We start from the raw sequence: 17,499 nt of genomic DNA on the forward strand, positions 1-17,499 counted from the left end.
TTACAATTTAAAACATACAAAATGATGTGGTAATGAATGTGATTAGTGAACTTCACCCACTCATAACTAAATTTTAAATTGTTTCTCTATAATTGATAATTACACATTAATTTTTAAAATCAATACATAGTTGTGGGGCCCAATAGTTTATGGGCCCGGCCCGCTCGCTTATGGGGAATCCACAGGTCCAAACTGAAGGAGGCCAGGGCCCAAGCTCAAAAATAGGAAGCCCAAAGTGGCCCGAAGATACAGCCGAGGACAGCTTAGTCCTCGGCAGGCCCAAAATCTCATGGATGAGAGTGGCATACAAGCAAACTTAAAAGATCAGAAAATATCTCAGGGAAATTGTCCTTAATACCCTTCACTGATATGACACTGCACCTAACAGAACCGGATTCCTAGACTTTATTGACCATCTCCAACAATTTCGGGATTAGATTGATGGGACAAATATCTGTCCCGGAAAGATCGACCCTACACGTTGACGAGGGACAACGAGCGTAGGCTAGTATAAAAGAAAACGTAAGGTAACAAAGTAGGGGGCTCCTCCCATCTCACTTCCGGAGAAAAACCTGAGGAAGGAGAATTCCCGGATAATATATGCGCATCACCCCGAAAAACCCACCGTCGGGTAACCGGAGAAAACATTAGTGCTCCTCGGACATGATCCGAGGAGCCAAATCCCTCAAGTCACAAAGGTGTAAGGCCCGAATATCCAGACTAAAGCCTTTTCTTGTCTTAGTTCACCTAAAGTCCGGCCTGTACTAACGCCCCGTGACCCAACGTTAGCCTTTCAAGCCCACTCTCTACAAATATTATTGTGGGGGATCTTTCACGCGCGAGCCCAACGCCGTTGTTGGGCCGTTTGAGAGTCGTGTCCCTACAATAGTAATTGTAGTACTACTCTAAATAAATTATAAATCATAAATATAAAAATGTAGGACACGGATTGTGTCAAATCCATCAGTGCACTTTGACACATGTTATACTTTACTTTGATTTGTTTTTAAGCTATTAGATATTCAGTTGATTATTCTTCAAACAGGAACCATTGATTTACATATTTTATTAACCACCGAATTTAGTGAACTTTACTTGAATATTTTTGTATGTTATTAGCTATTGGTTGGGATTTGACTTATTTTTAGTACTTTTTTAATTGGACTTGCGTTTTTTATTTAAATACACAATGATAAATAGTAATGAGTTTTAATTTCTACATTTTATTTAGTTAGTGATTAATGTAGCAATTTCTCATTACAACAAAATGAGATTTCTTTTAAAAATGTATTGGAGATAAACTAAACCCGTTCGGTTCGGTTGATTCTTCTTCAAACAAGAACCACAGATTCACAAATTTTATATGCACATTGTCCACTTTCCTAATTTTATTTTCCCCTCGAATGACTCAACTTTCGTAATCGATGACCTCAAAGCGCACATTAATTTTCTTAAACGCGTCCGATTCGAAGCCTTCACATCCATTGACCCATCTCACCGTGGTCCAAAACGACGGAAACTCCTGTGTCTCTGACACGGTCCCTATATTAGCCTTTAAATTAAGCGACAGCCCACGCATCAAGCTCCATCCCAGAATTGCGGAAACCAACAACAAAGTAAACGGTAAAAGATTGTCCACACTATATACACCTACGAAATACTCTTTATTATTCGCTTTGTTCCTTATTGAAGTCTCAGAAAGAAGAACAGAGGAACAAAAGGCAAACAAGAAAAAAAACATGGGAAGCGAAGGTGGGACGGTGACTTTGAGAAAGCCCAGGTTTCTATGCCTTCATGGGTTCAGAACGAGTGGAGAGATTCTGAAGACACAGGTGACGATGAAGTGGCCCGAATCTGTGACACAAAAACTCGACCTCGTATACCTCGATGCTCCTTTTCCTTGCCAAGGCAAATCCGAGGTCGAAGGAATTTTTGATCCTCCTTATTACGAGTGGTTCCAATTCAATAAGGTATTTGTTAAATTTTATTTTTTATTTATAAATAATATTCCTTGATTTTAGTGCTTTGGTAAGAATATATGGTTGAAAACGTTTTGTATTTCTCTTAGGAATTTACGGAGTACACGAACTTTGATGAATGTCTTGCATATATCGAGGATTACATGATTAAGAATGGTCCATTTGATGGACTCCTTGGTTTCTCTCAGGTGAGTGAGTGTAAAATTTAACTTGATTTCGTTTTCGTTGAATTGGGAAAATAAAATTGTGAACAATTGATTCACTGATTTGATTTTCCTTTGCATTTTGTCTTAAATTTTGGGAATTATGAATCGTGGGTCTTGTTTACGTCGAGAAATTGTTTTCCAGTCAAATTTTGTTTTCCTTTTCATATTCATTTCGTGCTTTTTTGAGTCGTGGAATGCAATGATTCTCAGGGGGCAATATTGTCAGCTGGGCTGCCTGGTCTGCAAGCTCAGGTACCTGTTCATTTGTAATGAATTATTTATTTATTTTTTTGCGTGGGAATTTTCAACTATGAATGTCCTTTTCTATCTTGGGTCATAAATTTAGGGCGAGGGCGAAGTTAAAACAATTGTTAATAAATTTTTAGGAAAGTTTTGACTTTAATTTTATAAAAAATATAAAAAAGTCAGTGAAAAATTTAATTATTTAAAGAAAAACACATCTTAAATTAATAAAATTCTTTAGTACTATTTGAGTATGGAGAAATTTTGCTATATTTTTTTATATTCGTGGTGGATCTTATTAACTCCACCATGAGTCATGTTGGATCACGTTTACCATAAAATTGTTTTAACAATTGTTCATAATCTTTTAGAGCATTCTCATTAAGAATGTTAAATGCTATAAATGCTAAATTTTAACATTAAAAGATCAAAAAGTATACTCCATCAAAGCTCTTAAATCCTATTAATTTTACAATCCAGCTATAGTGGCTACTAGAGATAGTAGTCCACTGTAGCAAGATTGTAAAAAAAAAAAAAAAAAGTTTAATAAAACACGTTTCGCTTTCCCTCTCACACGCTTCCCTTTTCGCTCCTATCTCCTCTTGTTTTCCCTCATTTTTTTCTTCTTCTGGTTCTCTCTTTCTCCCACGCCTACACCTCTGCCTCCTTTCCTTTTTATTTATTTAACTTTTAATTTTCTTCGTTCTCCCTCAACCCAAGCCGCTCTTCCCTTACCTCAACTCATGCTACCAAACCCATCTATGTTCTCTGTTCTTTGTTCTCTCTTCATGGGTTTGCGTGGATCGAAGGAGTCGTGGGTTAGAGTGGGGTTTTTGGTTTGGAGCGTGGATCGAAGGAGTCGTGGTCCGATTTGGCTGTGGTTTGTGAAAATTTTTTCCTTTTTTTCTTGCTGTGGTTGGTGGTGATTTGGTTCAATTGCTGTTGATTTTTTTTTGTTCTGACGGTGTATGTGGTGGCTGGTGGTGTTGAGAATAATTGGGTTGAGAAAGAGAGAGAGAGAGGAGAGAGAGAGAGAGAGGAAAAATAAAAATAAAAATGAATAAAGAAAGAATATTTAAATGGAGTGTTAAAAAAATAGAAGTTTTGATAGAAGGGATATTATAAAGTGATGTGTTATATATTAGTATAAAATTAGTTTTTGAGATAGTAAATACTAAATTTTTTAGAAGTGTTGATGAGAATGCTCTTAGGAAAGTTTTGACATTATTCTTATAAGAAATATAAAAAGTTGTTAAAAAATTGTTTTTTTTTTCCTTTCTAAAAATATATCTTAAATTAGAAAAATTCTTAAGTACTGCTGGAAAAATTCTGTTACCTTTTCTTACATTTGTGGTGGACCTTACAATAGATTTAATGAGTAAACTTCATTATGACTTATGAGGCATTTGGTTCGCTATGATGTACATTACGATGATATAACATTAAAGTTTTTGGTTTATTTTATTTTTTCTAACATTATCATAATTTAAAATTGCAAAATATATCACATCATCCTTAATCTTATCACCTTCCTTTTTTTGAGAATCAACCTTATTATCTTTCTAAATAATCTAATATTGTATTCTTGTATTGAGATTACATTAATGTAAAATTACAATAAAAATATTGTAGCGTAATGTAACATTATGGCGAACCAAATACCATTGAATATGAGAGGAGGAAATATCATTTTTCCGTGTTCCGGAAGTACCTGATAATTATTCCTTAAACTAATGCCATCTGTTAACTTTTTTTTTTTTTTTTTTTTTTTCTTAACATTGTAGGTCCTTTGTTTAGTAAATTTGACGATGTAAATGAGGTTTATGATTTGGTTTTATTTGCAGGGCGTGACGTTCAAGAAGGTTCCTAAAATTAAATTCCTAATAATAGTTGGGGGAGCCAAGTTTAGGGCAGCATCACTGGCTGACAAAGCATATTCTACTCCAATTCAATGCCCTTCCCTTCACTTTTTAGGTACTTCCTCAGTTTCTTCTACTTATAGCATTTTACAAATACAATATTTTGTTATTTTCCTTTTGATGTTTTGTGATGGCTACGGCTATTACGGCTACACACCCATCATTAAGCGTTTAAAAAAAAAAAAAAAAAAAAAATCTTTGTTTGACTTTATTTGCCTTTTTTTTTTTTTTTTGGTTGAGAAGGAGACTTTATTTTCTTGATTACTCTAAATTAAATAAAAATAAAATTTTACTTAAAAAATAATCATATTAATAAAAATTTCTCATTAAGTTGAATAAACTTAAAAAATATTGAGTTCTTGTATAGGTGCTACTCTTCCTTAGGGCTAAGAGCATTCGCATCAAGCCGACTAATTTGTTTTTTTGTCTATTTTAGACTTAGAACTTTTTTTTTTTTTTTTACACCCACTTCTCAAAATCATCCATATTAGTCCATCTATTCTACAATCTATTTTATTTAAATAATCAATTTCCTAACTTTTTATTTTTTTATTTTTATTATTTCTCTCAACTACCCATAATCTTTTTGAACATGCACACGTGTGTGTGCACACACACATACTCTCTCTCTCTCTCTCTCTCTCTCTCTCAACAAACAGATTTTTGGTTGCCTCGATAGACAATCCTTTACTCAGATTTCCTCTCCCTCTCTCCCTCTCGGTCTAATCTCCACTCCCTCTCGATTAGATCTCCTCTACCTCTGTTCAAACCCTTAACCTGCATCAAGCATTCATCTTCGCCATAAGTACAAAGACTTGTTCCAGTCAACCCACAATGATAGATCTCTGCTACAAACACATTTTAGTCAACCCCCAAGCACCGACCCACAACCACATCTTCTCAACAATCCTCTCTTTATCTCTATTGTGTGCTTGTATATGGGTGTATTTGATTTTCCTTTGAATTTGTGGTTGGGTTATTATGTATTGTAATCTTGTGATGGTGGTAGTGGTTGGATGGTGGTGGGTTGCCGTGGTAGGTGGATGGATTGATCGGTTGTAGAGAGGGAGAGAGTGAGATGGAGAAGAAGAGAAAGGGAGTTAGATTAGGTTAATTTCTTCGTTTTCCTCCTTTTTCTGGATTGAAGAGAGTGAGGGGAAGAGAGAGATACTATATTGAAGAGAGAGATTCAGGGGAAGAGAGAGAGTTGACGAGGGTGAGAGAGGAGGGAGAAAAAATATTTAAATAATAAAATACAAAGTTACAATAATCGTGTAAATATGCATAGTCACAGTTACTGTATTAATTTTGGAAATGCACAGTGTTATAGAAGAACTGATGGGGGTAGATTTTGAGCAAAAATTTGTAAAATGATGCATTTTTTCTATTATATACGGATTGATGCAATTGCTCTAAACTCATGACTTGGACGGTTCTGCCCCTAACATCTAGTATGTATAATTTGGGTTGGCATTGTCAACATCCTGAACATAGATGGGCTTACCAACCTTACTATAAAATAAGGGTCCTATTAACGTATATTTGTTAATGAACAATTTTAGAAAAATTTTGATACCACTTTTATGATAAATATAAAAAAAGTGTTAAAAAAATCAATTAATTTTTCTCTTCCCATAAAACATTTCTAAAAATATTTCTTAAATCAATGCATTTGTTAACTTTTCCTATAAAATAAGATGCGCTTACCAAATTTAGCCGACTAGTTCCAAATTAGGCACATACCAAACTATCATATATATATATATATATATATATATATATATTTTTTTTTTTTTATGAAACCAAACTATCAATTAAGAGCCTTTTCTTTTGGGTAGTCCACATTCCACAATCCACATATATCCAAGCTTCACATGAATCACATCCCTTGTAATTAATAAACATCTATGTGCCAAGAGTTTTGTAGCCGAATTAATACCTCCTCATGCATAAAGTATTTGGGGGTTTAAGAGGGAAAATGTTCGAGCTATGGGGTTAACAATAACACACTATAATTATCTTTATAAAATAAATAAAGACCTATGTGGCTGTGTTGCAGGGGAGACTGACTTCTTGAAGGAATATGGAAAGGAACTCTTGGAAAAATGTGTAGACCCTGTTGTGATTCATCATCCTAAGGGCCACACAATACCCAGACTAGGTAAATATATTAATAGATTGCTGCATTCTCACTCTCTCTCTACAATTATGCTTTGCGTATGAGTTATTGATAGAAAAATTTCTCTTTTTATATTTCAGATGAAAAGGGTTTGCAGATTATGGAGAGCTTCCTTGAGAGGATTCAAAAGATGGTAGATGAGAAAGAAATCAAAGAATAGTGAATAATAATATGCTTTGGTAGCTGGGCATGGCAGAATAAATGTGCTTTATTAGTCATCGACTCATCGTGTTATGCAAATTCCCCGTTCTCTTTTTGCATCTTCGGGGATAATCAGATTGTCCTATTTTGTAGTACCATTAAGTGCTTGTTATAGATAGATTCTTGACATATATAGCACAATCCATTGAACTTTTTTTTTTTCTCGTTTTTTTTTTTTTTGGTAATAAAACTAGGAAATTCCAATTGCTTATAAACTTAATATGCAAACTGCAAAGTCTCCACTTCAACTTCGGGGTGTTATCGTAGTGTGAAGTTGCATCTAAAAAAAATAAAAGTTTGTTGTGTAAATTAAATAAGTTGAACAAATAACTTATTTTACCCTAATGGTTAACAAGAGCACTCAGAGCATTTATTAATGGTTAATTAATGCACTTGGGCTATTTGTTAAGTTTCATGACTAATTCATACACCCTATGCTTTAAAACAGAGTAAACTTTCTTTATTATTATTATTTTTTTGAGAGAGAGAGATGTATCATATGGATGGATATCCATTGTTTGTTCACGAAGTTTGTTCTTGATTAATAAATCATCTCTCAAGGCAAAATATTTAATGTTTCTATCCTCTTAAAAATTATATTTAGTAAAAATAGAAGAGAGAGAGAGAGAGAGAGAGAGTTCAATTGTTACAATAAATGGAAGAAAATAATTTGGACTTTATTGGTTTTGTTCATATAGGAGGTTAAATAATGTCACTAAGTTACAAGATTCTTAACAACACAATATATAATTGATAAATGACTTAAGTTATTAGAAATGTTTAAATTATAAATATTCTATTGAAAACATAATCAATTATTGAGTTACAAGCATTCTCTCATTAGTCACTCTTATTTTTATTGACTTAAGATCGGACCCCCAATCTATCTCCGCAAAACTGCAAATTTTGTAGCTGGTGATAGAGGCAGGCAACAAAAACAGGAGACACATCAAAATAACCCATTTTTATATTGGACTGCCCTGAGTATTCAATACTGAATTTAAACAAAAAACAGAGCATCAACCATTTCTGACATCTCACCCTATCCTCCCATTCGAGATTAGAGATGCAAAAAAGTTAGTATAACACAAACCCAACTCTTAAAACAAAATCTACTACCATCGTACATATACATACATGAAAAACCATGTGGTCATCGTTGGCACGCAAAAGCCGAACCATGACATGCCTATTCCTCGGTACCCACCAATTCTCACTCCCTTTTAACTCCAACGTTCTGAAACCTTCTCGCTCTTTCCACCACAACACTCTCTCCAATAATAAACTCTCCCTGGTAATCTTCTCTCTCTCTACACTTTCTCTCTCTATAACTAACATTTTAACTACCAACTGACTCACTCTATTTCTTTCTTTCTGTCTAGGCATTTCTCACTCCAATTCCGAGTCTCTCAATTCGTGCATTTTGTACAAAGCCCAGTGCAAAAATGGCAGACAGAGCGGTTCAAATTCAAAACCCAGACTCTATATCTTATCTCACGCAACGTGAAGCCGCCGAGATCGATGAGATCCTCATGGGTCCTCTCGGGTTTAGCGTCGATCAGCTTATGGTCAAGCTCAATCACTCACTCATTCATAACCCAATTCTTCTTTGCCTTTTTGTCATTTTCACATTTTTCAATTTAATTTTGTTTGTTTATTATGTTTAGGAATTGGCTGGCTTAAGCGTAGCTGCATCCATAGCAGAGGTAATGCGTTTGTGTTAGGAATATATTAAGGCTTGCAATTGCATTCAAGTTGTTTGATGATTTGTCTCTGTGAAAATCCAATTTTGCTTTTGCTTTGTTTACTAGTTAGAGGCGAGTCCAAAGGGCTCTTCTTTAGAAACGTGAAAACCCAATTTTGTTTTGTTTTCGATTTTAGGTTTACAAACCGAGTGAGTACAAACGTGTGCTCGCAATTTGCGGTCCTGGGAACAATGGTGGTGATGGACTCGTGGCTGCCCGTCATCTTTATCACTTTGGTTACAAACCGTCTGTTTGTTATCCAAAGCGTACTCCCAAGCCTCTTTATTCTGGTTTGGTCACTCAGGTATAGGTGGCTCTACCTTTTCTTTTCCATGGAAAATTGATTATATATTTTGTTGGAAACTATCTTATTTGATGTTGTCAATTTTGTAGCTTGAATCACTGTCAGTCCCCTTCTTGTCAGTTGAGGATCTTCCTTTGGACTTATCAAAGGACTTTGACATTCTAGTTGATGCAATGTTTGGATTCTCATTCCATGGTAATTAGCTCGTTTTCTTTTTTAAGTGTTTTCTAACTTTTATGCTTATACGGGTACTCTGCATTGGATGTTATTTTATCATTTAGGACTTGGCAATCATATTGAATTTCACTTTCCTATGTCTTTGACAAGTTAATAATAGTATAATACTTCTATAAAAAAGCTCAACTCAACAAGTTATTGTTGCATCACTTATCTCTGATATTTTAGGTGTCATTGGTAAATGATTGAGGGCTGATGATGGTAATGGTGTTTGATTGGAAGCTTCTCGTCTAATATTGTGTTATCGAACTCAAGTAGTTTTTAATTCCTTTAGGCACCCCAAGGCCACCTTTTGATGATCTTATCCAAAGACTGGTTTCTTTACAAGATCATGATCAAACACACCAAAAATCCCCTGTTATTGTCTCTATAGACATTCCGTCTGGGTGGCATGTTGAAGAAGGAGACATTGGTGGTGAAGGCATTAAACCTGACATGTTGGTATGTTTCTAACGGAAATCTCAATTGTGCGTGCGTGTGTGTATATGAGAAAGTCTAGTGACAGAACTTATTCACAACTTGCTTAAGTGACAAGTTGTGAGTGGTAATAACTAGAAGTGACGTCGATAGTGGGTCCAAGTAAGTGATTGTCCATCACTCACAACTCATCACCTTAGCAAGTTGTGAAAAAAAAAGTGAAATATGTTACATGAACATGTGTGCTTGCACATACACATTGAATATACTGAGCAATGCGACTTTGGTATTTTCTAGGTTTCTTTGACTGCTCCAAAGTTGTGTGCGAAGAAGTTTTGTGGTCCACAGCACTTTCTAGGCGGTAGATTTGTCCCACCATCTATTGCAGATAAGTATAAGCTTCGTCTTCCACCATATCCTGGCTCTTCCATGTGTGTCCGAATTGGAAAGCCTCCAAAAATTGATATATCAGCTCTTAGAGAGAATTATATTTCCCCAGAACTCCTCGAGGAACAAGTGGAGGCAGATCCAATTGATCAGGTATTAATTAAATCAAAACTATATCACTGATCATATATATCATAATCTACTTTTGTCTTCATACTTTTGAGCTGAATAGTGAATTTTAAGGTTTATACATGAGACCTTTTTTATTGGCCGTGATTTGTCACAATTAATAGCAAAATCCTTGTTTCAGAAAGCAACATCAACTAATGGCCATCTATCATATCATTAATAGGCTGTTAGTTATCTTGCAGTTTTGCAAATGGTTTGATGATGCAGTGGCTGCTAGCTTGAAGGAACCAAATGCTATGGCATTGTCAACTGTTGGGAAGGATGGAAAACCGTAATATTCACTTCTTTTCTTTTTTTCGCTTACTGTTGAAAAGTGACCATTTGATTTACATGGGAACCTAAATCTTAATACTTCAAAGTTATAAAATGTGTCAAATTCAACACTGGTTTCCATTATAATTCAACATGCTTGCACAGATATTAAGAAATATGTTATTATGTTGTGTTAATGTGTGATTTGGTTGATTCAGCCCCCATAATAGTTCGCCATTTTTTTATATGTTGTCCATTATAGGTTCCTTTATTTTGAAGATGATAAAAGCAGCACCCTTCTTAACAGGGGAAGCTCAGATATCCATTTATGCATAACAGCCAGTTAATTTTTCACTTTGGAGTTGCTTTCTAGGCCTTTGAAATGAAGGACTTTGGTTCTGAACCTTCAAAAATTTAACACCCCCCCCCCCCCCCCCCCCCCCTCCCTAGTGAAGGAAAAGCTCAATTTGTGTGCTGCTATATTATAGGTCTTCTTGCCTAATCATTTTTTGTTTTGTTCATGTGTAACTTTTTATTAATGTTACACCACTTAAATAAATTTTAATTAGATCAATATTTTGTTAATCTAATTATTGGTTATATGTTCTTTTTGTTCTTCATGTACACTCCAAATTTCATATTAATTGGATGCTATTTACTATTAGATCCATAAATTCATGTTTTGAGTATTATTTAAAATGCAACAACAACAATAAAGCCTTAGTCCCAAATTTTTTGGGCTTGATTATGGATCCTTAATAGATTAGTCAGGGTCCATCATATGTATTCTTTTTCTCCATTCTATTATATCCGAACTCATATCCAATGTAGTGCATCACTAGTAGAGGATGCCCCAAGTATCTGTAGTGGTTTATAATAGAGTAACTAAATTTTAATGTGGCCATCAATCTATAGCAACCCCTTTTCCAGAGTTTAGGACTGGCTGGGAACAAAATATATGACAATAAGCATAGACACATGTAGAGTTAGTATAGTTTGAAAAACCAAAAACTACATATTTAAACATTTTTATGAATTAGATAGTTATTGGTCGTTGACCATCTTGATATTTTGCAATCATGGAGGGTATAGAAAGACATTTAATCTAATGGTGGATTTGTCAAAAAAACGTATCCAATATAAAGTTATTTAGTGATGAAATATTGATAAAAGTTACACTAGGTATGACTTGAACTCATTAATACACCATCTCTATATACATAATATCACCAGTGTCCTTGGATTTCTCTATAGTAGTTGATATGGTGATTTGATGACTATCAGCATGTTTATCCTTTTTAATATTTATATGAATTTTTGAAATTATATATGGAACTTTTTTGACATTTTCTAATTACTCCACTTCATCTTACTTTCTGCTTTAGGTCATCACGAATAGTATTGCTAAAAGGAGTTGATAAGGATGGTTTTGTCTGGTTTGTATCTGTTACTGTTTTAGTAGTTCATACAGTTGACAATTTTTTCCTTAAATTGATTGTTCTTTTCTTATCTTCTGCTGTCACTATATGCAGGTACACCAATTATGACAGTCGAAAGGCACATGACTTATCTCATAATCCCCATGCATCACTGCTTTTCTATTGGGATGGTCTTAATCGTCAGGTAATTGTACTAAGTGTTTAGAATAAAAAATAAAATGTTTAAATTTACCACTTCCCATTAGCTAAGGACATGTGATAATTAATCATTAGTTATAACAATCTGTAGAATTTTTTTTTACTCACCACGAACCTTGTAGCTCAAATAGTATCTCCTAGTGTTTCCAATGAAGATATTCAGGGTTTAAATCCCCCCACCCCCAACTATTAAACTATGAAAAAATAAAAAATAAAACTGTTTTTACTCAGAAATTTGATGAGACAGATTATTATATTTTCACGACTCATGCAAAGTAGAATGATATTTACGTGATGCTGAACACCAGTAGAGTAACTTCAGCCTGAATTGACCTGGATTAATATATCATATAATCTTCTTGAGACACTTGGAAATAGACAAATGGGACTTGAAGCAAAGTCTAGTCAATTCTGGAAATATGGCCCCTATTTCGGAATGTATTGTCAAAAGTCTATGAAGGGAATACAGACTCAAGCTTTCACAGTTTGCTCATCCACCAATTCCTTATAGAGTGATGCTAGATTACTAGGGACACTGCAAATTTTATCACATATGCCTTACAAGCTGATGTGTTAACTTTTAGCCACAAAGTGGAAAAAAGAAATAAAGAAATTTATTTATCATATTGTTGATGTGACACTGATTAGATTTTTAATTTTTTAATTTTTTGGATATGTAACCAATCACATTCATTGTCATATCAATTTGTAAGACTTTCATCTTAAAATTGGTAGTAGCTTTATTCCTTGTAGCAATTTACTTATCCTTCACAGGCTTCTTTTTACCATAATGGTTATTGTTGACATTTAGTTTACTTTGATGCAATTTGGTTAACCCTCCTGCAAAAATTATCCACTTAACGATCTGTAGAGTTCCTAGGATGCTCCTTGATTTTAGAAAATATTATAGTCCTTATTTGTGGAATATCATGTACTGTGAACTTACCTTGTTATTTGGGGCTAGAATTTGGATCAGGGCCAAAGAGCAATGCAGGAGTCTGCATGGGATAGTACTGGCTTTCCAGCACTCCAGCTGGTTTTTCTTGGGTCATTTAAAGCCTCAATATTTGGGCATTGATTCAATTTGGTGCTCTGATTGTTGAGTATTTTATTTTTTATTTTTTATTTTTTATTATCAACCTCAAATGGTGGATTTGTATCAAACAGAGTGACTTACAGAGAGAGAGAGAGAGAGAGAGAGAGAGAGAGAGAGAGAGAGAGAGAGAGAGATTTTAAGCATCCAAAACATGGTGCCAGCATCACATCATTCTAACAGGCATTGCAGCAACTGCATGAGTGTTTCTAGACTAGACGGATTGTATATGTTCCCCATGATTAATATATGTATGTACACCTGAAAAGGTGAGAAAACTCGATTGTTAAGATATACATATTTAAAAAAAAACAGCTTACTTAATTGGCAAATGACTGATAATTAGAGCATTATGCTCAGGCTCAAGCAAATCTACAGACCTGAGGGTTTTTTTTTAGAAACAAACTAACTGTTAAAAACACACACACACACACATACACTTAATTGCACTCTCTCACCAAGCTCAAACACATTACTTAACCCAAAGTATCACTACAAAAGGGCCTAACTCTTGTAGTAGTAGAGTGGGGCTGAGGGTTAATTTACAGGAATGTGTCTCTCCATCTGAGAGATTTGGGTGCGCTGCCTAGTGCCTTGCATCACCCTAATTATATGAATTATGATCACTGCACTTTTGCAATTAGTTAATATTTGAAGTTTTCCTAGTGAATGCTTACGGGGAAGTAACATCTATTTGGTAATTCTGAAAGAACATTGCAGATCAGTTTGGGTCATTTATACTAGATCTTTAGACAATGTAACTTAACCTTTACCAAGCTGCCATGTTTCAATGCGTAACATTTTCCCTATGAAGACAATTCCTTATTAGTATTCCTGGATGAAGACCAGATTTAATAAAGTTTAATTTCTAGGTAAGAGTGGAAGGATCTGTGCAGAAAGTTTCTGATGAGGAATCTGAGCAGTACTTTCATAGCCGTCCTCGAGGAAGTCAGATTGGAGCAATAGTTAGCAAGCAGGTTTATTTCACTATATATTTATCATTATTGATATTGAATACTAGCTTTACCGTACACATGAAGCTTGTGCAAATTCATTTTTTCATGGAAAAAGATTGTTGCATATATTTTGCAGTAATTTTAGAGACTTTAGACATTTCAGCTATGTTTTTTTGATAGGTGACTTGAAACATTTCAATTATGTACAATAATTATAATGTGTGGTAAAAAAACAAACAAACAAACAATCAAAACAAAACTTAAACAACCTTTTATGTGGAACAGAGAAGATCAACAAGTTGTAGCATAATTCTTCTTCTTCTTCTTCTTCTTCTTCTTCTTCTTCTTCTGTTATTCTTTATTATATTAATATGTTTCTTCAATTTCCTTTTTACATTACTTAAGATCTGGAATTATTACAAAGTTACGGAAGATGGTTGTTGTAATGGTATAAAGTGTTGTTGAAAAACTGTATAAAGTAGGTATCATAAAAGAATTAAAACTCAAACATATATGAAGAGGGAAAAAAAAAAGTGGGTCAAGGAGGTGATGTTCTAAGAATTTCTAATATCACCTCCTTCCCTTCTATAATAGGATGGAAGGTGAGATTGTGGATTCAAGACCCATTGGATGCATGAGTAATTTGCTAACAAGAAAGAAAGAAAAAGAAAAAAAGATTAGTGGGTATCTTATTGACTTAAGATGGTAATGCTATAAGAGTTTCAAAGTAATTAAATTTGGATGGAGAGAGTTATTTGAGAAACTTAAAATTCTTTAAGAATTAGAGCATTTTATTTGCCTTTCTTCTGAATTTAGTTGACTGCAAGATTTATTTTTCTCCCACGGATATTGATAACATGTTTGCTTTAACTTATGAGATCATCATCTTGCTTTCTTCAGAGCACCGTAGTGCTTGGAAGGCATGTTCTACACCAACAATATAAAGAACTAGAGGAAAATTTTTCTGATGGGTAAGTTTCTTTGTTTTTTCTTTTCCCCACTTTAATTTTTGCCACATACCGAGCAGGGGGTGGTGGTGTTGAAGGAAGGTAAGTTGTTGGATTTTAATTTTTACTTTTGACAATTTAGATTGTGCAAGCATTCTGTTAGAGACACTTGATCACAAATGTATGCTATGTCATTGAATTAACTTCAGATGGTGGTCCCTTGTCTGGTTCTGAATAGAAGTGTATGCCATGTACCACAAGTGAAAATTTTTGCAATAAATTTCCAACCTTCATTGGATTAAACCTTTGAGAGTTCAGCACAAATGTCAGAATATTAAGTGCTTTCCCCACCCGCCACTACCCAAGAGAGAACTGTCCTAAATATAAAACTACCATGGGAGAAATTTGAAATAAAAATCTTCTTGTTTTTGTTAAGAGAAATTTGAAATAAGAATCTTCTTGTTATTTATTTATTTTCATGTTGTCGCTGCAGAAGTTTGATTCCAAAACCTAAACACTGGGGAGGATATAGGCTTAAACCAGAGCTGTTTGAGTTTTGGCAAGGACAGAAGTCTCGCTTGCATGACAGGTGGTTTTCATCCCATTTATGAAAGGTGGTTTTTATTCCATTTTCTTGCTACAGTTTCTGTGCTGGGCCTGCAACGCATGAATGGAGCTGGTTTGGGCCAAATTTGGTTTAATTTGGGTTCATGTATCCTGGGACTGCACCTTTTATAGAGGTTTGAGTAGAATTACACTGATCTGTGGTATAAATTCTAAAATCCAAATTGGGTTTGTCTTGGATCCATAACCTGTCAGTGAATTTTGTTGATTGATATCATTTCATGGTTTGATCATAGAGCCTCAGACCAAAATATTTTGTCCATCTTAAGGGTAGATGTGATTCTGGGTCTAGTGGTGAATCTGGTGATCAAAACTAAATGTGATGTCAGAGTTATTGTAATACACTGCTACCCTCATAAACTGCATTCCAAATCACTCAGTTGAGATCTGTTCCAATACACCATCTTTCATTATCCGAAAGTTTTTTTTCTTTCATTCTTCCCACGTTTGAAAGACAATAGTTAACGTGACATTAATATTTTACATTTGATATAAGGTCCTTGGATGGAATCAAGCTAAAATTACAAATATGATAGCTTGAGAGGACTTTCTTATCAATTTTTTTTTTTTTGGATAAATAACTTTCTTATTAATTTTAATTTCTAATGTTATGTATATATATAATATATAAGTTGTATATAAGCAAACCCATCATTAAAAAATTGCAATATTGTGTACCACGTTTCATGTACCCATACAATCCATGTCTTAGGTAACATAGGGTCATGTATATGTTTCTTATAGTCTTGGAAACCCAACTGAGGGGCCAATGAACATGATGGATTCCAAATTTCTGCATAAAGTTTTGGATTTGAACTTCATGGATTCCACTCACAATATCTATGTCATGTCCTATTTACTTGTTGCTTCTTTTACCTTTGATACATGGAACTCATGCTTGCGGCAGTTCAAGCACAAATTGTACAAAAGAGATGTGTTTCATATATTTCAAAATGTATCTCAAAGAGTCCATTGAAACTTTTTATTTTAATGAATGATTCCTTAGAAACTTAAATGGATTCTTTTACATGTCTCATCCTTATTATTGTTATGTCTTCCTGACAGGTTGCAGTATTCTCCTCATGAAATCAATGGACAACAAGTGTGGAAAATTGAGCGGTTGGCTCCTTGACTATAAGTTCAATCTTCATTCAAAGCAACTGTAGGTGATGAACCACGACTTTGTGAGCGTATGTGTATATCCAAGAGTGATTAGACTAATGCATAATCTGTAGAGGAAAGCTTTTGAACAAATCACACGGATGGATTCTTACATATCTTGTCATCTTTAAAGTATAATTACCTCAGTTGTAATGCCATGAATCTTCTATGCAGGGTCTACAAATCTTTATTGTGGGACTGCTTCTAGGTAATAAAATGGATCTGTGGATCAATGTTTTGAAAATACTGCCAAATATTTGGTTACTCAAGGCTGTAGCTGTTGCCACTGTTCTAGTTGTCTTATGATCTATGCTTGGGAGTAATATCTCCTAAATGGTTTTTTGTATAGGGAATCATATGTGCTGGAAGACTCACTTTTTAATAATTTGTGCTGGTAGAATCAACTCTGAAGCACAACATGACAAGTCTTTTTAATAATTCTACTCCGTATTGCGTCTATACTTGTATCATCATATTCCTGTTGTTTTTTTTTTTCCTCTACATCTTTTCCCCTAAGTCTTGTCTCGGTAGATGACAATTATTATAGCTCAATTCAAACGTATTTCAACTTGGCATATCTTTACTTGTAAAGCAATTCCACTATTTGTTTTGCATGATTGTAAGATAAACTTTTTCAAAATCCGCTTCTTGTAGATTTGAGTATTATGAGCTCTGCCTCAGTCCCGTTGCTGTCCAGCCATTGAACATAGCCATTGGTTGGTAGTAGTTTTATTAAAGACAAAAGCTTTCTTACGAGCTATCTACTAATGGTAGGTTGCTTTATAAGCTAGTGGATCAAGAATTTTCTTGTTATGAGTTTTAG

At 34.3% G+C, this 17,499-nt stretch overlaps 2 protein-coding genes across 4 annotated transcripts; both read left to right on the plus strand.

Annotated features, from left to right (window-relative positions):
* Window positions 1–1,465: 1,465 nt before the first annotated feature.
* Window positions 1,466–6,889, plus strand: LOC126699500 (uncharacterized). Its single transcript, XM_050397355.1, has 6 exons — window positions 1,466–1,970; window positions 2,069–2,167; window positions 2,396–2,437; window positions 4,273–4,402; window positions 6,407–6,508; window positions 6,607–6,889. Exons 1-6 carry the CDS (start codon window positions 1,740–1,742, stop codon window positions 6,684–6,686), a joined length of 684 nt encoding a protein of 227 aa, XP_050253312.1. The 5' UTR covers window positions 1,466–1,739; the 3' UTR covers window positions 6,687–6,889.
* Window positions 6,890–7,675: 786 nt separating this feature from the next.
* On the plus strand, window positions 7,676–17,135 carry LOC126698799 (pyridoxine/pyridoxamine 5'-phosphate oxidase 1, chloroplastic). 3 transcript variants are annotated; one of them, XM_050396257.1, is made up of 14 exons: window positions 7,676–8,021; window positions 8,110–8,295; window positions 8,395–8,433; window positions 8,609–8,776; window positions 8,866–8,971; window positions 9,288–9,454; window positions 9,728–9,970; window positions 10,189–10,277; window positions 11,644–11,694; window positions 11,791–11,881; window positions 13,861–13,965; window positions 14,845–14,915; window positions 15,385–15,505; window positions 16,581–16,729. In XM_050396257.1, exons 1-13 carry the CDS (start codon window positions 7,875–7,877, stop codon window positions 15,500–15,502), a joined length of 1,581 nt encoding a protein of 526 aa, XP_050252214.1. In that variant the 5' UTR covers window positions 7,676–7,874; the 3' UTR covers window positions 15,503–15,505; window positions 16,581–16,729. The 3 variants fall into 3 exon arrangements, with proteins under 3 accessions (XP_050252214.1, XP_050252215.1, XP_050252213.1); XM_050396256.1 differs by having other exon boundaries at window positions 7,680–8,021; window positions 15,385–15,480; window positions 16,581–17,135; XM_050396258.1 differs by lacking the exon at window positions 11,644–11,694 and having other exon boundaries at window positions 7,677–8,021; window positions 15,385–15,480; window positions 16,581–17,135.
* Window positions 17,136–17,499: the final 364 nt, after the last annotated feature.

The sequence above is a fragment of the Quercus robur genome, chromosome 9, assembly GCF_932294415.1.
Source record: "Quercus robur chromosome 9, dhQueRobu3.1, whole genome shotgun sequence".
Lineage (NCBI taxonomy): Eukaryota > Viridiplantae > Streptophyta > Magnoliopsida > Fagales > Fagaceae > Quercus > Quercus robur.

What these genes read in the sequence shown, in the direction of transcription:
- LOC126699500 (XM_050397355.1), top strand. Translation starts at nt 1,740, where the DNA reads ATGGGAAGCGAAGGTGGGACGGTGACTTTGAGAAAGCCCAGGTTTCTA. An exon ending in TGCCTGGTCTGCAAGCTCAG is followed by an intron (nt 2,438 to 4,272) that starts GTACCTGTTCAT and finishes TTTTATTTGCAG; the next exon opens with GGCGTGACGTTCAAGAAGGT. An exon ending in CCACACAATACCCAGACTAG is followed by an intron (nt 6,509 to 6,606) that starts GTAAATATATTA and finishes TTTATATTTCAG; the next exon opens with ATGAAAAGGGTTTGCAGATT.
- LOC126698799 (XM_050396256.1), top strand. Translation starts at nt 7,875, where the DNA reads ATGTGGTCATCGTTGGCACGCAAAAGCCGAACCATGACATGCCTATTC. An exon ending in GATAAGGATGGTTTTGTCTG is followed by an intron (nt 11,695 to 11,790) that starts GTTTGTATCTGT and finishes CACTATATGCAG; the next exon opens with GTACACCAATTATGACAGTC. An exon ending in GAGGAAAATTTTTCTGATGG is followed by an intron (nt 14,916 to 15,384) that starts GTAAGTTTCTTT and finishes TTGTCGCTGCAG; the next exon opens with AAGTTTGATTCCAAAACCTA.